The sequence below is a fragment of the Pelophylax lessonae genome (genome assembly GCF_965119305.1).
Source record: "Pelophylax lessonae genome assembly, chromosome: 3".
Lineage (NCBI taxonomy): Eukaryota > Metazoa > Chordata > Amphibia > Anura > Ranidae > Pelophylax > Pelophylax lessonae.
The window spans coordinates 377,476,312-377,497,437 of record NC_138770.1 but is presented as its reverse complement, the minus strand read 5'-3'; the positions used below and the strand labels follow the sequence as shown (position 1 = coordinate 377,497,437).

At 42.8% G+C, this 21,126-nt stretch overlaps 1 protein-coding gene across 1 annotated transcript in view; it reads right to left on the bottom strand.

Annotated features, from left to right (window-relative positions):
- Positions 1-5,913: 5,913 nt before the first annotated feature.
- The window catches only part of FHL5 (four and a half LIM domains 5), a 100,286-nt gene continuing 85,073 nt past the window's right edge, over positions 5,914-21,126 (bottom strand). The window contains exons 5-6 of the mRNA XM_082251971.1: positions 11,840-12,026; positions 5,914-6,366 (exon numbers count right to left, since the gene is read on the bottom strand). Of these exons, the coding sequence (XP_082108097.1) occupies positions 6,215-6,366; positions 11,840-12,026 (339 nt within the window). The 3' untranslated portion in view covers positions 5,914-6,214. The remainder of the gene's footprint in view (positions 6,367-11,839; positions 12,027-21,126) is intronic.

Genomic DNA, 21,126 nt, shown 5'->3' with positions numbered 1-21,126 from the left:
TTCTGGGCATGGAGTTTACCAGAGCTTCACAGGTTGCCACTGGAGTCCTCTTCCACTCCTCCATGGCGACATCACGGAGTTGGTGGATGTTAGAGACCTTGCGCTCCTCCACCTTCCATTTGAGGATGCCCTGCATATGCTCAATAGGGTTTAGGCCTGAAGACATGCTTGGACAGTCCATCACGTTTACCCTCAGCTTCTTTAGTAAGGCAATGGTCAGCTTGGAGGTGTTTGGGGTCGTTATCATGTTGGAATACTGCCCTGCGCTCCAGTCTCCGAAGGGAGGGGATCATGCTCTGCTTCAGTATGTCACAGTATGTGTTGGCATTCATGGTTCCCTCAATGAACTGTAGCTCCCCAGTGCCAGCAGCACTCATCCAGCCCCAGACCATGACACTCCCACCACCATGCTTGACTGTAGGCAAGAAACATTTCTCTTTATACTCCTCACCTGGTTGCCACCACACACACTTGACATCATCGAAGACAAATACGTTTATCTTGGTCTCATCAGACCACAGGACATGATTCCAGTAAACCATGTCCTTAGTCTGCTTGTCTTCATCAAACTGAGGGCTTTCTTGTGCATCATCTTTAGAAGAGGCTTCCTTCTGGGATGACAGCTATGCAGACCAATTTGATGCAGTGTGCAGCATATGGCTGAGCACTGACAGGCTGACCCCCCACCCCTTCAACCTCTGCAGCAATGCTGGCAGCACTCATATGTTTATTTCCCAAAGACAACCTCTGGATATGACGCTATATCTACAGTATCTCACAAAAGTAAGTACACCCCTCACATTTTTGTAAACATTTTATTATATCTTTTCATATGACAACACTGAAGAAATTACACTTTGCTACAGTGTAAAGTAATGAATGTACAGCTTGTATAACAGTGTAAATTTGCTGTCCCCTCAAAATAACTCAACACAGCCATTAATGTCTAAACCGCTGGCAACAATAGTGAGTACACCCCTAAGTGAAAATGTCCAAATTTGTCCTAATTAGCCATTTTCCCTTCCCGGTGTCATGTCACTCATTAGTGTTACAAGGTCTCAGGTGTGAATGGGGAGCAGCTGTGTTAAATTTGGTGTTATCACTCTCACTCTCTCATACTGGTCACTGGAAGTTCAACATGGCACCTCATGGCAAAGAACTCTCTGAGGATCTGAAAAAGAGAATTGTTGCTCAACATAAAGATGGCCTAGGCCAGCCTTTTTCAACCAGGGAGCCGTGGCACCCTGGTGTGCCTCCTGGGTTCTTCAGTGGTGCCTTGGCAAAATGGCAACAAATTGCCACATGTTTTTACTTTGTAGAACTGTGGAACTTTGTACAACTCTGGGCACTGTGCGGGTCAAGCCACTGGCACCCTGACAACCAGTGACATCACTGGTTGATAAGGAGAATGTTTGCACAGCATCCCTATTTACTCCTCCTCATTCCTTCTCCATCAGCACTGGGTTCACATTAGCAAATAGAAGAAAAGAAACTAAGGGAGAAGAGAAACCCTAGAATACTAGTCCGTACCAGTTTGCAATAGTGGAGGAATAAATCACTTCTAATGTTGGATGGCCCATGTGTATGGATGTTGCGGTCTTATGTAAAAGTATTAGTTTAGGGGGGTTTTTTTACATTTTAGAATGGGTTGCCTCGAGATTGTGCAGAATTGTTAAGGGTGCCACAACTGAAAAAAGGTTGAGAAACACTGGCCTAGGCTATAAGACCCTGAAACTGAGCTGCAGCATGGTGGCCAAGACCATACAGTGGTTTAACAGGACAGGTTCCACTCAGAACAGACCTCGCCATGGTCGACCAAAGATGTTGAGTGCACGTGCTCAGCGTCATATCCAGAGGTTGTCTTTGGGAAATAGACGTATGAGTGCTGCCAGTATTGCTGCAGAGGTCGAAGGGGTGGGGTGTCAACCTGTCAGTGCTCAGACCATACACTGCACACTGCATCAAATTGGTCTGCATGGCTGTTGTCTCAGAAGGAAGCCTCTTCTAAAGATGATGCACAAGAAAACCAGCAAACAGTTTGCTGAAGACAAGCAGACTAAGGACATGAATTACTGGAGCCATGTCCTGTGGTCTGATGAGACCAAGATAAACGTATGTTGCTCAGATGGTGTCAAGCGTGTGCGGCGGCAGCCAGGTGAGGAGTACAAAGACAAGTGTATCTTGCCTACAGTCAAGCATGGTGGTGGGAGTGACATGGTCTGGGGCTGCATGAGGGCAGCCAGGAGTGAGGAGCTAAAGTTCATTGAGGGAACCATGAATGCCAATGTGTACTGTGACATACTGAACCAGAGCACGATCCCCTCCCTTCAGAGACTGGGCCGCAGGGCAGTATTCCAACATGATAAGGACCCCACACACACTTCCAGGACCACAACTGCCTTGCTAAAGAAGCTGAGGGTAAAGGTGATGGACTGTCCAAGCATGTCTCCGGACCTAAACCCTATTGAGCATCTGTGGATCATCCTCAAACGGAAGGTGGAGGAGCGCAAGTTCTCTAACATCCACCAGCTCTGTGATGTCATCATGGAGCAGTGGAAGAAAACTGAGGCTATGATTCGCACAGGCTCACCAAAATTGGACAATAGAAGAGTGGAAAAATGTTGCCTGGTCTGATGAGTCTGCATTTCAGCTGCGACATTCAGATGGTAGGGTCATAATTTGGCGTAAACAACATCAAATAATGGATCCATCCTGCTTTGTATCAATGGTTCAGGCTGGTGGTGGTGGTTTAATGGTGTGGGGGATATTTTCTTGACATGCTTTTGGCTCCTTAGTACCAATTGAGCATTGTATAAATGCCATGGCCTACCTGTGTATTGTTGCTGACCATGTCCATCCCTTTATGACTACTGTGTGCCCATCTTCTGAAGGCTTCTTCCAGCAGGATAATGCACCATATAACTTAGCTCAAATCATCTCACCACTGTTTTTTTGAACATTGCAATGAGGTCACTGTACTCCAATGGCCTCCACAGTCACCAGATCTCAATCCAATAGAGCACCTTTGGGATGCGGTGGAATGAGAGATTTACATCATGGATGTGCAACCAACAAATCTGCAGCAACTGAGCGATGCTATCATGTCAATATGGGCCAAAACTCTCTGAAGAATGTTTTCAACATCTTGTTGAATTTATGCCACAAAGAATTAGGGCAGTTCTGAAGGCAAAAGGGGGTCCAACACAGTACTAGCAAGGTGTACCTAACTAAACTGGTCGGTGAGTGTATATTCAGTATATAAATATATATTAGTCAGGTATAGCATGGAATTATGATTGTCAGGTACAGCATCAAAAGTGTGCATGAGATGTCAACTAAAAGCTAAGCAGCTACTCCAGCTATTAAAGTGGATTTCAAGGGGGATACTGGAATATGTTTTTATTTCAGAATGATATAATATGAAGCATAGCCAGAAATTTCCTTAGTACACAGTATAGAATGGACATTTGACAGTCCTTGGTGCGTACGTATAATATCTTAAAATGGTTATGTGAAGGCAAAGTTTTGAAATTTTGGACAGAGAATGATTAGGAACTCTGTCACGTTTTTAGTGCTGTCTGTGTCCTCGCTATGGAGATTTATCCCTCTATTTGCCCTGGTGACCTTTGTCGCAAAGACAGGAAGTGATAGGAAATCCAAAATTTTAAAGTTGTCAGTGGAACAAAGGGGAATTTCTCATAATTGGACATATTTCTATGACAACTCTCCAAAATGGGAATTCTACTAAATTAGACGAGATTTCTTCTCATTTCCTACTGCGTATCCAGGAAATAAAGTGAAGAGAAATATCACAACCGGACACAGAGAGAAAAAGATAGGCGTTAGTCCATTCCTACTTTAGAAGGAGTACAAAAAAAGGTTTGGCTTTACATACACTTTTTTCTATTCACAAGGGGGTTGATTTAGTAAAACTGGAGATTACTTTTTACTTTACTTTTTCCCCTGCTGGCGCTTTGCTGGGGTTTTTTGTCTTCCTCTGGATCAACTGTGGGTATAAGATTGTGGACAGCAGGGTCTTCAAACTATGGCCCTCCAGTTGTTCAGGAACTACAATTCCCATCATGCCTAGTCATGTCTGTGAATATTAGAGTTTTACAATGCCTCATGAGATGTGTAGTTCCGCAACAGCTGGAGGGCCGTAGTTTGAGGATCCCTGGTATACAGTATATGGAATTGCATGTTTTTTTTTTTTTATTGGTTAAACTAGATGGATTTGTGTCTTTTTTCAACCTGAATAACTATGTAACTATGCAATCAGCTTTCAGGTTTTATTGTCAAAGCTTATTTGAACTAGCAGAAATTAGAAGCTGATTGGCTACCTTGCACAGCTGCACCAGATTTTGCACTCCCCAGTGTTTGTAAATCCACCTCAATGAGTTGTAAAAATAAGGTTTAGGTGTGGAATAGTATAAAATAAAATTCATGTGCATGATTTACTGTTATAGCATGTTTTATTGATATTTAATATAGAAGTACATAAAATAATACTGTGCAGTTAACAAACACACATACATTTCAAACAATTCCAATATAATGTAGTCCTCGCTCCATCGCTTTTGAGCTATTAGTTCCCGTTTCATGATAGCTCTTCTAGCCCAACTTTTTCACTTCCTCTTCCCAATCTCCTTCTCATCACCTACTGTCATGGTTTCCCATGACAGTAGGTCACATAACACATAACACAAACACATAACATAACATAGTAAAGTAGAGTCTATGACATAACCGCTGGTTCACATAAGCTCTGAACACCCATATCTATCAAGCCCCAATAATTGCAAATGTGCGCACTGCTTTTGTTGCATAAGTCCATGACAACACTTTCAATGTGTAACTCTTTTGTCTGTTGATACATTTTGTCTTGTAAGGTACATAGGATTTATTACATATTGCATTTGGTTGAGGCAGTACACACTTTTAGAGGAAACTCCTCATAAGAAAAGTATTAAAACTGCCATTGTTGACCTCTCCTTCTGAAAGTGCTTACCATCTGATTGCAATACTATCCTTTCCTGTAAGGGGATCAACGTTGGCAGCCCCTATATTTTCCTCAAGTACATTTTGTGTCTATTGGTACAAGCTTTTTTTTATTGCTACGAGGATTACGCTACAATTATCTAGAGAAGACTAAAAAGCTTTATGAGGGCCTACAATTTGCAAATGGCAACAACCATAATTTCAGCATCTTCCATTGGAGGTAGAGTTCATCATTACTTTGATCTTCTTTGGATTGTCAGTTATCTAGAGAGGTGCACATGACTGGAGTAAATTCTACAAATGGATTAAAAAAAAAACCTGTGCTTTGCTTATGTAGAGCAAAACAATATGTTCAGGTTAATGTCGGTCCCACCAGAAGCCTATGCATGTTGTTCCTACTGCTTCATTCATCAAAAGGCAGGGAAGAGAGTCACAGCTTGGAGCTTACACAGTGCTGAGGACTCCCCTAGGCCTATGTGACAACATTAGGCGTCTAAATGGCCAATTATGTGGGAGGGAGGGGACAGTCACAATTTCTCCATAGTTAAAAGTACTGGGTATTGGGTATTTCCCCCCACTTCCAGCAGCATAATGAAGGCTAGGAAAATCTTCTTTGTATAAGCTGCTGCAGGGCTTGCCATTAAAGTGAAATTATTGCTTTACTCTGCATTGGCTAGCATAGATTCATTAGCGATTTGGTTGTAAATTAACCAGTTCTGGACTGCCCATCGCATATATTCTGCGACAGAGCAGCATGACCACGCAATTGTCAGTTAAAGCATTGCCAGTACCGTATCACAAAAAATGGCCTGGTCAAGAAGGGGGGGGGGGCGGTAAAACCTTTCCGGAGCTGAAGAGGTTAACAAGTAGCTGTTACTTGTCTGAAAACTGGCAAGCAGAAGAATTTCTTTTTTTTCTTTTACACTTAATACATTATTATACCATTTATATAGACCTCTGCTTTCTCAAGCACCTTACAACCTTGTAATCATGCACACGGTTTTACAATTTTCAAAATTGTTGTTTTTTTTATACTGTTTTGAACTTTTCAATAAATTTGCAAAAGTGTGGAATGCTGTAATATCTAAGTGGATAATTTAAGACAACCAGTGATAAAACTAAGAGCCCACATGGTATAACCCACATGGTAGACATGCATGCTTATGTGCGATTTGCTTAACAGAAGCTTACAACTACACATCAAATATCTATGAATTTATAAGTCATGACCACACTCGAGGCACAGTATACCATTATCCCTTTGGAGAAATTTTTTACCAATGAGTGAATGAGTGCATTTTGAACAATTGAAGCAGTCTGGGTGCCAGTGATTATCCTCAAATGAGATGTATTTGGCACCTCCTTGACCTACAATGAAAAGAAATATGAGATTACTGTGGCAAATGTGAGAGGTGATACATTAGTGTTAGGGAAGTACATGGTCCATATAATGTTGTCAAGAAGTCATTATCTCAATATGTGTCCAGAATTAACTGTCACGTAGCAACCACCACAATATTTTGCTCAGTACTTATTTTAGTATGAACAGTGAGTCATGATGCATCTGACAACGGGTAGACATATGAGAACTGATTTGGAGGTGTCCTGTGCCTAATAGTAATTGTCAAGTTGACAACATTGAACTAATTCTGTTCAGTTCCACAATGATGAACACTGCTGGAAATGTCCTTCAGGTGTTTTAGTATTAAAAGAAAAAAAATGAAATGGTAATCACAGGTCCCATTATACCAACTGGAAGATTTTTAAGTCTGAATCTGTTAACCTCCAAGAGCACAGTACCAAAAAAGATGTAAGTTAAATAGTGTACCATGTCTACATTTAAATATATCTTGCTTGTGATTACAAAGGAATGCATTATGGTTTTGTACAGCTTTTTTCAGATCAATTTTATATATTGCATGTGAATATTACATATTCTTATAACCAGCCAGCAGCTAAAATTTATACAATTTTCTTGTTCAGTTTCAGTTCAGTTTATATTTCCATTCAACTATGTAGTGTAAAGGTCTGCCTGATTGCATGCAAAGGTTTGCCTGATTGCATGCAAATGTATTTGTTTTAGGTTTGACCTCATATTATATGGTTTTGGTAAATCTAAAGGAAAAATTGTACAAGAAAATTGTATATCATATGGTCAGCCTTACAGTATATTGAGAGGCATCATCCAATAAAAGGAGATAACCACTGCTGTGCTCTCTCAACCGTTAGCATTGTTCACACTTTACTGAACTTCACATGACTTCTTCCCCCTCTGTTATTAATCCAAACCTCAAACACTAGTCTTCTATACTTAACAACTGAATGTATAACCTTGCAAGCAGCAGATTGAAATATTACTATTGTCATATACAGGTTTATTACCGTGCTAGTATTTACAATTAGCAGGCATAGGGTAGATAAAACCTGATGGAATTTCCATCTTAATATTTGGCTGTATTATCTAGTTTAGGGGGCTCTAAACTTTAAAAAAAAAATGGCCAGTTTACTGTCCTTGAAACTTTAGGGGGCCAAACTGTGGCCAGTGAGAGAAGAAAATGGCCTGGTGTCAGTGGGATAATTAATGCCCCATCATTGGTACCAAAGGAAAAAATAGTACCCATGATTGGCATTAGGGGGGATTAATACTGCCCTACCATTGGTATCAATGGGAGGAATATTTCCCCATCAATGATGTCAGTGGGAGGCGTAGTGCCCCATGATTGGTATTATTGAGAGGAATAGAGCCCTATCAATGGTGTCAGTGGGAGGAATCGTGTCCTGTCATTGGTATTAGTGGGAGGAATAGCGCCCAGTCATTGTTATTAGTGGAAGGAATAGTGCCCCATCATTGATATTATTGGATGGAATGGTGACTCATCATTGGTATTCGCGGAACGAATAGCGCCCCATCATTGGTGGCAGAGGGAGGAATAGTGCCCCATCATTGGTGGAAGAGGGAGGAATAGTGCCCCATCATTGGTGGAAGAGGGAGGAATAGTGCCCCATCGTTGGTGTCAGTGGGGGAATAGTGCCTCATCGTCGGTGTTAGTGGGAGGAATAGTGCCCTATCATCAGTTTCAGTGGAATAAATAGTGCCCTATTGCTGAGAATAATGGATTAATTAGTGCCCGATCATTGATATCAATGGGAGGAGCAGTGTGCCATAGTCGGTGTCAGTGAGAGGACTAGTTCCCCATTGTCAGTGTCAGTGGCAGGAACTATGCTGCACTATTGCTGACAATGGGTGGAATATTGCCCTAAGGGCTGGACAAAAGCAAGCAAAGGACCACTGATCTAGTTCATTACCTCCCTAGCTACCTATTAACCACCTCACTGCTGCATCAGAATGTGTTGTTTTATAGAACCTGTTTGTGGATTTGTCAACGTGTTACTCTTATCAAAATGAATACACCTATTGAACCAGAAAACCATGTGTGGTTTATAAAATTTAAATTTTTTGTAGTTAGTAGTTTAAAGATGAAGGTTGGTACACTGCATTTTTCAGGCAAGAACAGTAGTAGTTATGCATTGGATTTGGACTCAAACCTATACATTTACTGACTTTCTTCTGTGCACAAAATTACGTCTAGAAAGTCACAACCACTATTATTATTATCAGCAGCAGAAGCACAAAGTAATAAAGAACAATATAGCAGTGTGGCAATCAATCACTCACTGCCTCTTGACAATAAGGGGTAGTGTGTTACCTTGAAGTGTTACTAAACCCACAACAGTAAAATCAGTGTGTATATGCAGAAATCATGCTTGTTATACTCACTGTGGAACCTAAGGGATTAATCCTCTGCATTGTGTAAAAAGGCCGTTTGATCCTGTATGCAAAGATCCTCCCCTTCTTGCATTGACCCCAAAACATGTCCAGATAAGACAGTTACTGGAGTCAGGCTGCACATGCTCAGTTTGGCGTGTATTCCTAGAGAGATTTTTTTTTTTCTTGGGAGAATGCATGTGATCAGCACAGGGCCAATCAGCACTGTCCAGACAGAGGATCAGGGGCCCTGCATCCTGATAGGACATCTCAGTGCAGTATGAAAACTCCTCCTACAAGCGTTAACCAAGCACTGCTACAAGTCACAAGACTGCTAAATATTGCTGATGAAAAAAGGTATTTAGCAGTTTATATTTACTAAAATATGTGCATTTCCACGTTTTGTGTACAGTGGGAGACCAGATATAGTGAATGCAGGGTCCTGGGTTTAGTAACACTTTAATGCTGAACTCCAGAAAACCTAAAATTCTCCCTTGCAGTAGGGCTGCACACCCACTTCAAGGGTTAAGTCATTTTTGTCTAGGGGATTTGGAAAATCATATTTACTCACCTGATCCTCCATTCCTGCAGACTCCTCTACACTTCTAGACCGGCCGCTGCACTCTCCTTTCGCAATGGTTTAGCGGTTTAAGGTTCTCTAACATCATCAAGACCCATGCAGGGTCCATAGCTCTTCCTTGGACATGAGGAAGCCAAGGAACAGTCTATTGCTGAAGTGTGGGAGAGTGCTGCCTACCAGGGGAGTGGAAGATTGGGTAACTACTTTTACTGTCCTCCCCCATTGCAAAGGAGAAATGTTAGGTTTCCTGAAGTTGGGTTTTAACAACACACTCTTATCTGGCTTTCACAGTCAGAGAACAGTAATCACCTGTGGAAAACCAGTTGATTTAATGTATTATTCTTTTTTTTTTAAGGAAAATGTCACCCCCCCCCCATTACTCTATTACTTTTTTTCTCCACCACTTATCTGATGCTGAGCTGTGCACATTTCAAATACTCACATACACAATGGATCCAGTGTTGTCCTGCTTATATCCATGTTTCTCTGTGATGTCATCAGAAGGCTACGATGACTCTTCCAGGTTTTCGCACAGCCTTCCGATGACGTGCAGGGCTCCTGATGCCCCCTGGGATATGAATGTCACATATACCAGGAGGCACTGACATCACTCAAATAACAAAGGATGAGGAATGAGCCGAAAAAAAATTCTTAACAAAAAAAGTAAACAAATAAAAAAAACAAAAAAAACACAATGTACTTGCAGCAGAAAGGGGGGGGGGGAGCCAAGTACATTTAAAGTGTAAAGATTCACTTTAATGTTCTGATGTTTTGGTTTAAATAGGATATAAAAAACATTTCCATAGTTGGTTTAAAATTTAGCCAACATGTAGTTTTTCCTCCTTCACTAATGTGCGCCGATGAGGCTGCACTAATGGGCACCGATGAGGTGGCACTGGTGGGCACTGATGAAGCTGCATTGATGGCTACTGATAGGCAGCACTGATGGGCACTGATATGTTGCACTGATGGTCTCTGATAGGCAGCACTAAAGGGCACTGATAGGTGCCACTGATAGTTGGCACTGATAGGCATTGGTAGGTGGCACTGAAAGGTGACACTGATGAGGAGGCACTGATGGGCACTGATTGACAGCAATGATTGGCAGAACTGGTGGGCACTGTTGGGACTGCACTGATAATCAGGACACTAGTTATCATTAATTAATGATCACTAATGATCATTGCCCTGATTATCAGTGCCGATGTCCCTTTAACACAAGCTGGTTATCGGCTCTCTTTTTCTTTCCTCATGCTGTCAGTGTGAGGAAAGAAAAGCTAATAACCTGCTTGTGATTAGCTGTCATTGGACACAGCTAGTCACATGGTAAAAGGTCGCTGTGATTGGCCCTGATCTGTTATCAGTTGAGTCCGAAGGACTTACCGATAACAGAGCGTGCCAACCGTGCGCTGCAAGAGGTGCACGGACAGCGCAATCACAGAGGGACATCCCATGTACATGAACGCCCTCCCGGCAAATTAAGCCCACGCTGTAGCCGTTTTTTGGCTTTAGCGCGGACGGGAACGAGTTAAAATGGCCTGTGCCAGGTTCAATAATTCCTAACCCCTGTTTTGGTACCTTTATCAAGACATGCGGCAGATGCAGTTAGTTCTTTTATAAAGTGGCACTTTTAATGCACCAAATTCAAAACTGATTACCTCCAGTTTGTAAATAATAAAAATGGAGGTCATGAAAGGTTGGTGCTGGTGCTGTTTTTTTGATTGGTACAAGGCTTCTGCAAAGTCCAAAGCCTTGTACCAATCAAGAATATATAAGCCTGCTCACTGACCAACAAGCATTTAGATTAAAGCCTCTTGCCCTATTATTGGTCATATCTTTGACCTTGTAAGTAACTTTTTAGCACATATATATGTGCTCATTTGTTGATGAAATGATAATTTAGGTAAAGGCATGTACCCATAGCCATGTTATTGACTAACTAAGTACATTGTGCTTTATTAGGAACCTGACTGTATACCTTTGCTTCTGGATTACCCTCCTCTGCGGGAGACCATTAGTGGCCACACCTGCTTTGCCCCTGGACATTTGTGTTCTCAGAACTCAGGGCCCACACACTACAATTCCCCTCCATAACTGCTCCTATCACAGGTTTGGATCAACTTTCCCCATTTTGGGTGTCTATGGGATGGGGTTGTTCAATATGCATGAATATATATGTAATTTGGTATCCCATGATACTTTTTGGTTGTTTTTCTTTAATACATAGGGATGTTGGTGCATTACTGAATTGATATTATAGTGGCTCTATCCTCTAAATTGTTCTGCTGATCTACAAATCTCTATATTTAATACAATACAAAAAGATAAAAAAATAAAATTTAAAAAAAGTTAAAGTCATATCAACAATTACTGTAAGACAATAGTGGAACTATGATAGTTAACATTTGTGTTTATTTGAAATGCATATATTTTTATGAATTAAATAACATGCACACAAACTCTGTCTCTGCTTACTAAAACAATATGGAACTTACCAGTAATAGGTTTAGCACATGCAGTGCACTTTTTGGCATACAGATTACCAAAGCAATCTAAACAGTATGGATCCTCATCGTTTGCCGTGAACTCTTGTCCCACCAGCTTTTTCTTACAGTTTGTACATAGAAAGCATTCACTGTGCCATGGCTGATCTTGAAAAGATATTCCTGATGTGATGATTGCCTGTTTTTAAAATGTAAGGTACATGTCAGTGTTTTGCTACCCTTTTAGATGATTAAATGAGAAATATAAATATACATAAAGCAGAACTTCAGCTAAAAGTAACATGATAAAAATGAATTGCACACTAAAAGATAAAATAGGAAAACCATTTGGTTTTTCTTTTTTTTTTAAATCCTGTTTATTGAAATTTTTGAAAAACAACATACAAAAACAGAGCCGTGTGGGCATACCCAGGCTCAACAACATAGAACCACAATAACAAAACCAGCATACAAATAAACAAAAAAAAAAAAGAAAAATCATACATAAAAAAAAACCACCCATAAACCCCCACCCCCTAGCAAGGCTGCAGCTCCAAAAATTTCCTGAGCTTAACAGAACCGAGTACCGACAGTCCAACAGGCAGGTAAAGAACACAATATGGCCCAGGGCGGTCAGGGAGGCTCAAGCAGATCACAGCAGCCTACCTAGATAGTAACCACCTATTAGTCAGCCAAAGACACTCCGGGAGTCGGAACGGAGGGCTCATCAGCAGTATCAGTAGCTTCCAACCACAGGTCCCAGACTTTGTGGAACTTATCGGGGCACCCCCTAAACTTGTAGACAGCTTTATACATTGGTATCATCGAATTCACTAAGGCCTTTCACTGTGGTAGAGCCGGAGCCCCCGAGTCTCTCCAACGCATCACCACCAGCTTCCTAACATAAAAGAGTAGTAGCCCCAACAGGGTGCGAGTGGCAGCAGAATGTGCTAGCGCATTCACAAGTCCCAGGATACAAGTCTCGACTCCGGCAGGGATAGTGATAGTATTCAGATGGGTAATGAAACCCAAGACCTTGGACCAAAAGCTTTGCAGAGACGGACAGTGCCAGATCATATGGGCATAAGAGGCGGCAGCTGAACCACACCTCCAGCATACATCCGGGAAGTCGGGAGACACTCGATGCAATCTGAAAGGTATGAGGTGAAACTTATGTAGAATCTTGAACCGAGGCTGGCTATAAAAATTAGTTATCCATTTACGGAAGACAGGGCCAAAACCAAATGTCCGCAGCACCTCGCCAAGGTAAGGCCAGGCGACGGAGTCAAAGGCCTTCTCAAGGTCTAAGGAGACCAGGACTCTCTGACCCTGTCCCTCTGCCGGGACCTGCAAATGTACACCCATCGGATATTAATATCGGTGGATTTACCCGGCATGAAGCCAGTTTTAATCTATCTCAACCAAGAACGGGAGCACCTTCATCAACCTGGTGGCAAGGATTTTCGTAAGGATCTTAAGATCGTAATTAAGGAGAGAGATCGGCCGATATGCCGAGCAGAGTGTGGGATCCTTACCGGGCTTCAAAATCAGGACTACGTGGGCTTGAAGTAAGGAATCCGGCAGCGCCCCATGCTCCAGGCAAGCCTGGAAGAGACTGCGCAGCCTGGGGGCCAAATCAGCAATGTACATCTTGTACCAGTCCCCCGGTAGGCCATCCGGACCCGTGTTTTGTTGGGGGAGAGAGAGCGAATAGCCGCCTCCACCTCCTCCAGGGAGAAGTCTGCCTCCAGAGCAGCAGCTTCTTCGTCCGACAGTGTCGGCAGGGAGAATTCTCCCAAGTACCCAAGGTCCACCTCAGGCCGCAGAGAGGGGGTACCGAGTACAAGCTGTGATAATACTATTGAAATTCATCTAAAATAACAGCCGGATCCGAGGAGTTGCCACCCGCCTCCAACTGGACAAGGGGAACAACAGTCTGCATTCTAGAATCCGCCACCAGGTTAGCCAGGAGCCTCCCGTTCTTGTCCCCACTTTCAAAAATCTTGGCCTTAAGCCTGCCCATCTCAGTCAAGGCTGCCGAGGACACGTGTGAGTGCAGTGCCCTCTGAGCCTGGGCCAGGGAGGAGTGCGCCTCAGGAGACGGGTCCAAGGCAAACTCAGACTCAGCCAGCGACACACCCTCCTCCAACGCCAGCAACTCCGCAGCGCCCTCAACCCTGGCCGTTTTAATAGCACTAATATAGTCACCACGTATAGTGGCCTTAAACGCGTCCCAACAAATCAAAGGTGTAGCAGTATCAGCATTGTGTTCCCAATATTGAGAAATTTTGCCCTGCACTGCCTCCTCCACTCCAGGGTCCCGCAGCCACCTGGTGCCCAACCTCCAGCATTCGCCCCCCCCTCCGGCCCCCCAGTTCCAGCCCCAACTCCAGTGGGGAGTGGTCCGAGAGGCCGGAAGGCAGGTACACAGCAGACACCACAAATGGGAGCGCCAGAGGAGGGCAGAACGCAAGATCTATACGCGATCCCGAGGGATGAGGCGCCGACACATGCAAAAAATGGCGAAACTGTGGATTCTTCCACCGCCACAGCTCAGTGAGCTGCAGGGCGGAAGCCCAGTTGACAAGGTCTGGGCAAACGTACCTGTTCGGGTTAGATGTGTCCAGCGCCCCATTGAAGTCACCAGCTAGAAAAATCCCCGGAGTAGAGAACCCAGCCAGGCGATCATAAATTTGGTACAACACAGAGCTAGAGAAGGGAGGAGGCACATATACATTAACAAAAACATACAGCTTAGCGTCAATGCGTAATGCCAGGATAATATATTGACCCTTCGGGTCCGTGATAACCTGTTCAATATGACAGGGCAGGGATTTATTGATGAGTATAGAAACCCCCCTAGCGTAAGAGGAGTATGTGGCATGGAAGGAGTGCCCCACCCAGCGCCGACGCAGCGCCAGGACAGAGCTGCCAAGCAAATGCATCTCCTGTAGAAATAAAATGTGCGGTTTGTGCGATTGAAGATACTTAAACAGCAAAGCCCGCTTAAATTTATTGTTGAGGCCCCGCACATTCCACGAGAGCAACTTAATGCGCCCCACCATTCGACCAAATTAGAACACAGGAGAACAGTGAGAGGGCAGGGGAACCTCCACACCACACACTCCCCGCCACCCAAAATGACCACACTGGACCAGAGAGAAATTGTGAATCGGTACAAATACATAGCATATACTATTAAACCTGGGTACAAAATATGTTGCAGCGAACCACCAGCCAAGCGAGAATAGTAAAAAAAAGAGCAGAAAAAAAAAAATCAAAAATGAAAAAACCAAACTGTCCCCAAGAACCAAATCCCTGCCGACCAGGGGAACAACAATACCCTGGTGCAGCTTCATCCCTGAACCAAAATTAACAACGTTCGCGGCGGTGGAAGAGGGAACAGTCACCTTAGACCGCGAACATAGGGCCCGGGGGGAACTCCACCCGGCAACAGGGGGGGAGGGGATGACCCCCCCACTCAGTCAATGTCCGATGAAGAGGGAATGGAGCGACCAAAGTCAACAGTGCAGGCAGGAGAAAAATCACAAACGGAGATATCAGTTCAGGAGAGCCCCGAGAGCTCCCAAAGGCAAGTGGACTCAGGAATAGGGATGATCGAACTTTTGAAAAGTTCGGTTCGACCAGAAAACCCGAATTTCAGGAAAGTTCGGTTCGGATTCCAGAACCCCATTGAAATCAATGGGACCCGAACTTCTGGAATCAAAAAACACCATTTTGAAGCCCTAAAACCCAATAAATGCCCCTAAAAAGTGCCTAGGGTTCTGGGTCATGCCCCATTAACTATTAATCACACAAAAAAAAGTTCTTAAAAATTGTCATTTTTTGATAAAAAAGCCAATTAATGAAAAAAAAAAAAAAGAGAGATTTTTTGATTTTGACTTTGGATTTAGTATCTGGGGGTCTAAAAAGTGTACATGTGAAGTTTCAGCGCTGTAGCATGTCCAGAACCATAAAAAAAATATTGTTTGTATTAGAAAACTTTCAGCACAGGAGGTTGGCTTCGCTGCTGTAACACCTTGCCGGTTTAATAGCAGGCATTTTTTTGGGTTCTTTGCAGTCAGGAAAAACATCTGAACTTGTGTATAGTGGTGTATATACACACATACATATATTTATATACACACCTAGACATATATAGGTGTGATAGTAGCAGAAATATATGCTTGCGCTAATGAAATCATTTACAGTAAAGTATTTCTGCTACTATCACACCTATATATGGCTAGGTGTCTATATACATATAATTATGTGTGTATATATACCACTATACACAAGTTCAGATGTTTTGCCTGCCTCAAAAGAACCCCAAAAAATGCCAAAAAAAAACCTAGCGTCATATAAAAAAAATGCCCAGGTGTGTTTTTGCTGGCATTCTTTGGGAGTTTTTGGAGGCAGGCAAAATATCAGAACTTGTGCACAGTACCACTATACACAAGTTCAGATGTTTTTCCTGACTGCAAAGAACCCAAAAAAATGCCTGCTTTGAAACCGGCAAGGTGTGAAAACCGAGGAGAGAAGCTAACCCCCTGAGCTGAAAGTTTTCTAATACATACAACCTTTTTTTTTCTGGTTCTGGACATGCTACAGAGCTGAAACTTCACAGGTACACCTTTTAGACCCCCCAGACACAAAATCACACAAAAAAAGTTCTTAAAAATTGTAATTTTTGATAAAAAAGCCAATTATTGGAAAAAAAAAAAAAAGAGATTTTTTAATTTTTACTTTGGATTTCAGATCTGGGGGTCTAAAAAGTGTACATGTGAAGTTTCAGCTCTGTAGCATGTCCAGAACCATAAAAAAAGATTGTTTGTATTAGAAAACTTTCAGCACAGGAGTATGGCTTCGCTGCTGTAACACCTTGCCGGTTTAATAGAAGGCATTTTTTGGGTTCTTTGCAGTCAGGAAAAACATCTGAACTTGTGTATAGTGGTACTGTGCACAAGTTCTGATGTTTTGCCTGCCTCCAAAAACCCCCAAAAAATGCCAGCAAAAACACACCTGGGCATTTTTTTTTGACGCTAGCGTTTTTTTGGCATTTTTTGGGGTTCTTTTGAGGCAGGCAACACATCTGAACTTGTGTATAGTGGTGTATATACACACATACATATATTTATATACACACCTAGACATATATAGGTGTGATAGTAGCAGAAATATATGCTTGCGCTAATGAAATCATTTACAGTATTATATTTCTGCTACTATCACACCTATATATGGCTAGGTGTCTATATACATATAATTATGTGTGTATATATACCACTATACACAAGTTCAGATGTTTTGCCTGCCTCAAAAGAACCCCAAAAAATGCCAAAAAAAAAGCTAGCGTCAAAAAGAAAATGCCCAGGTGTGTTTTTGCTGGCATTTTTTGGGAGTTTTTGGAGGCAGGCAAAACATCAGAACTTGTGCACAGTACCACTATACACAAGTTCAGATGTTTTTCCTGACTGCAAAGAACCCAAAAAAATGCCTGCTATTAAACCGGCAAGGTGTGGAAACCGAGAAGCCATATTGGTGATCTGAAAGTTTTCTAATACAAACAATCTTTTTTTTTTATGGTTCTGGACATGCTACAGAACTGAAACTTCACATGTACACTTTTTAGACCCCCCAGATACGAAATCCAAAATAAAAATCAAAAAATCTCTCTTTTTTTTTTTAATTTTTTCAATAATTGGCTTTTTTATCAAAAATGACAATTTTTAAGAACTTTTTTTGTGTGATTTTGTGTCTGGAGGTCTAAAAGGTGTACCTGTGAAGTTTCAGCTCTGTAGCATGTCCAGAACCATTAAAATTTGTATTAGAAAACTTTCAGCACAGGAGTATGGCTTCTCTGCTGTAACACCTTGCCGGTTTAATAGCAGGCATTTTTTTGGGTTCTTTGCAGTCAGGAAAAACATCTGAACTTGTGTATACTGGTACTGTGCACAAGTTCAGATGTTTTGCCTGCCTCCAAAACCCCCCAAAAAATGCCAGCAAAAACACACCTGGGCATTTTTTTTTGACGCTAGCGTTTTTTTGGCATTTTTTTGGGTTCTTTTGAGGCAGGCAAAACATCTGAACTTGTGTATAGTGGTATATACACACACATAATTATATGTATATAGACACCTAGCCATATATAGGTGTGATAGTAGCAGAAATATATTACTGTAAATGATTTCATTAGCGCAAGCATATATTTCTGCTACTGTCACACCTATATATGTCTAGGTGTGTATATAAATATATGGATGTGTGTATATACACCACTATACACAAGTTCAGATGTTTTGCCTGCCTCCAAAACCCCCCAAAAAATGCCAGCAAAAACACACCTGGGCATTTTTTTTGACGCTAGCGTTTTTTTTGGCATTTTTTTGGGTTCTTTTGAGGCAGGCAAAACATCTGAACTTGTGTATAGTGGTATATATACACACATAATTATATGTATATAGACACCTAGCCATATATAGGTGTGATAGTAGCAGAAATATATTACTGTAAATGATTTCATTAGCGCAAGCATTTATTTCTGCTACTATCACACCTATATATGTCTAGGGGTATATATACAGACATATATGTGTATATATACCCCCTATACACATGTTCAGATGTCATGTCTGACATCAAACATGTCCTCAAAAAAGCACTGGCAGTGGCAGCCCCTGCAGCATAAAAAATGCTTGGCTGGTGAGAAGCCATATTCCAGTTCCAAAGCAACTCAGAGAAATGATCATTTCTCTATAGCGGTCACCCTGCTATGGAAGGGTTTTGTCACCCTGCCATAGCAGTCACTGCCAGTTAACCCTACACTACACTACGGTCCCCTTACACTTAACACTTTCCCTACAGAAACTAAATTTTTGAAGCTAACTTAAGTGTAAAGGAGCACTCTAACTACACTAGATATCCCTTTCCTCACACTAATAAATGCTAAATGACACTTTTAAAGTAAAATTAACAGAACTGCTTCCACTCTCTTCCATGTCCAGTATAACAATGCTAGGAATATGGCGGGGGCGATCTTATATACTGGGGGGCGTATTCACTAATGATTGGTCTAGGGACCCCCTAGTCACTCCAATCACATTCTTAGCATTCTCCTGCCCCCTCAATTGGCTTTTGCTAATGGTTCTGGTCCAATCACGGGCTTTTAAAGCCCATTTCCTGAAGCATTGCATTTTGGTCGGTTCTGGTTGCCGAATTCCGAACTTTTTGGGCAAAAAGTTCTAAATTCGGCCGAACCTCGAACACCCAATGTTAGGGCCGAACCGATGGTCGACCTGAACCGTTCGATCATCCCTACTCAGGAACTCAAGAGGATTATGATCAAATAGCGAAGGATATAAAAAACCCATCCAGGTTCCAAAAAAAGGGGTGTGGAAGAAAAACAAAAGGGGATAAATAAGTCAAAAATAAAAAATGACAGAGGATGCAAAGTACTATAATAAAGGGAAGCAACCAGCCCCTAGGGAGAGGAGAAAGGACAATGAGAAGCAGCATCATGGATCTGAACAGGAGAGGGCAGGGATATCCTCACAGGCAGGCAGTCCCCAGGGGCTAGTACTCACACATCTCAGGTCAGGGTCAGCAGTCAGGCATCAGCCTCGTCTGGAGTGTTAAAGAACCGCACTGATCCTCCATGAGTGATCCGGAGACGACTGGGGTACAGCATGCCATACTGAACCCCCTTCTCGCGCAGCCGGCGCCTGACGTCAGTGAAGGATTTCCTCTTTCATTGAAGATCTGCTGAAAAATCCGCATAGAGCTGAACAGAGGTATTCTCAAAGCGTAATTCCGGGTGCTTGCATGCCTCGCCCAAGATTTGATCCCGGTCTCTGTAGTTCAAGATGCAAACCAGGAAGGGCCTCGGGGGGGGCGCCTGGGATCATCCTGCCGGAGGGGACCTGATGGGCCCGTTCTACAACATACGTGGGCGATACATCCCCAAGGTCCAAGAGGTGTTTGAAAAAGCCCTCCGCAAATACAGCTGGGGAGTCACCCTCCGATCCCTCAGGCAGGCCAAGCACCTGAACGTTGTTCCGCCGCATTCTGTTCTCCGCGTCGTCAGCCTTTGCCATGAGAGAGTCCACCTTGTGCTGGAGGGCATCCAGCAATCCGGAGTGGCGAGCCGCCGTGTCCTCAGTCGTGGAGACTCTGCCTTCCACCTCTGTGAGGCGACCGCGGATCTTGTCCAGATCGTTGCGGATGAGATTGCATTCCTCCGCGAGGTGGTCAATGCCGACAAGGAGGGAGGTTTTGCTCTGCTCAATAGCCTGTAGGATCACCGCCGTATCAGCCCCAACACCCCTGGGGCAGCCGGAGGGGGACTTGAAACCTGCGCCTCCTCCATGTCCTTCAGCAAGGCCTGGAGCCGTTCCGTCAAGATGGCGTCCGGACATGCGGTGGGCAGGGCCTGGCGCTGAGCAGATGCGCGCGGAGCCGTGGATTTCTTCCCATTGGATGGCATAAATGGCAGGGGTCTGTTGCACAGCAGGTAAGATGGAGGCCTGGGTAGTTAGAGGCGATAATGTCTTCAGGATGGTAAAGATTGAGATCAGGATGGCGGGAGCTCTCGAGGCAGACGTCCGCTCCGCTCTACATCCAAGCCACGCCCCCAGTCCTTTGCTTTTTCTTTATTATTCAACTCCAACCTAGATATGTTCCTCTCAGTACTTTTTTCTGCCATTAGATGTCCTCAGTCTGAAGGGCAGCATCATTTAACCCACTTCCTCTGCACCCAGGTCATCCCATTCACCCACAGGCTGTAACTAGTCAGTGAATAGAGTTGCTGTACAGTGATGGGCTCAACTCTCTGTCACTCAGGATGTCCATTGTCCCCTATTCTGTTTGTGTTATCACTAGAACCACTTTTGTTGAGGATTAAGAAAAATGTAGATATAGAGGGAATAAAAATTGGGGAGGTTGATCATAAAGTGGGCGCATACGCGGATTATATATTATTCTATGTAGCCAATCCAAGAATAACATTACCAAACCTGAAGAAAGAAATTAAAAAATATGGAGCTTTGTCAAATCTCAAAATAAACCCAACCAAATCTGAAATATTAAACGTGAGTATAAGTAAAAAAGAAGAGTTAAACTTGAAATCAGAATTTCCATTTACATGGGGGGAAAATGTACTTAAATATCTGGAAATAAATTAAACAGCAAATGCACGGGATCTCTTTCAAGTAAATTACTCCCACTACTGAATGAAATTAAACAAGAGATAAAGAGGATGACATTGAAACCTATTTCATGGTTTGGGAGGATAAATCTGGTAA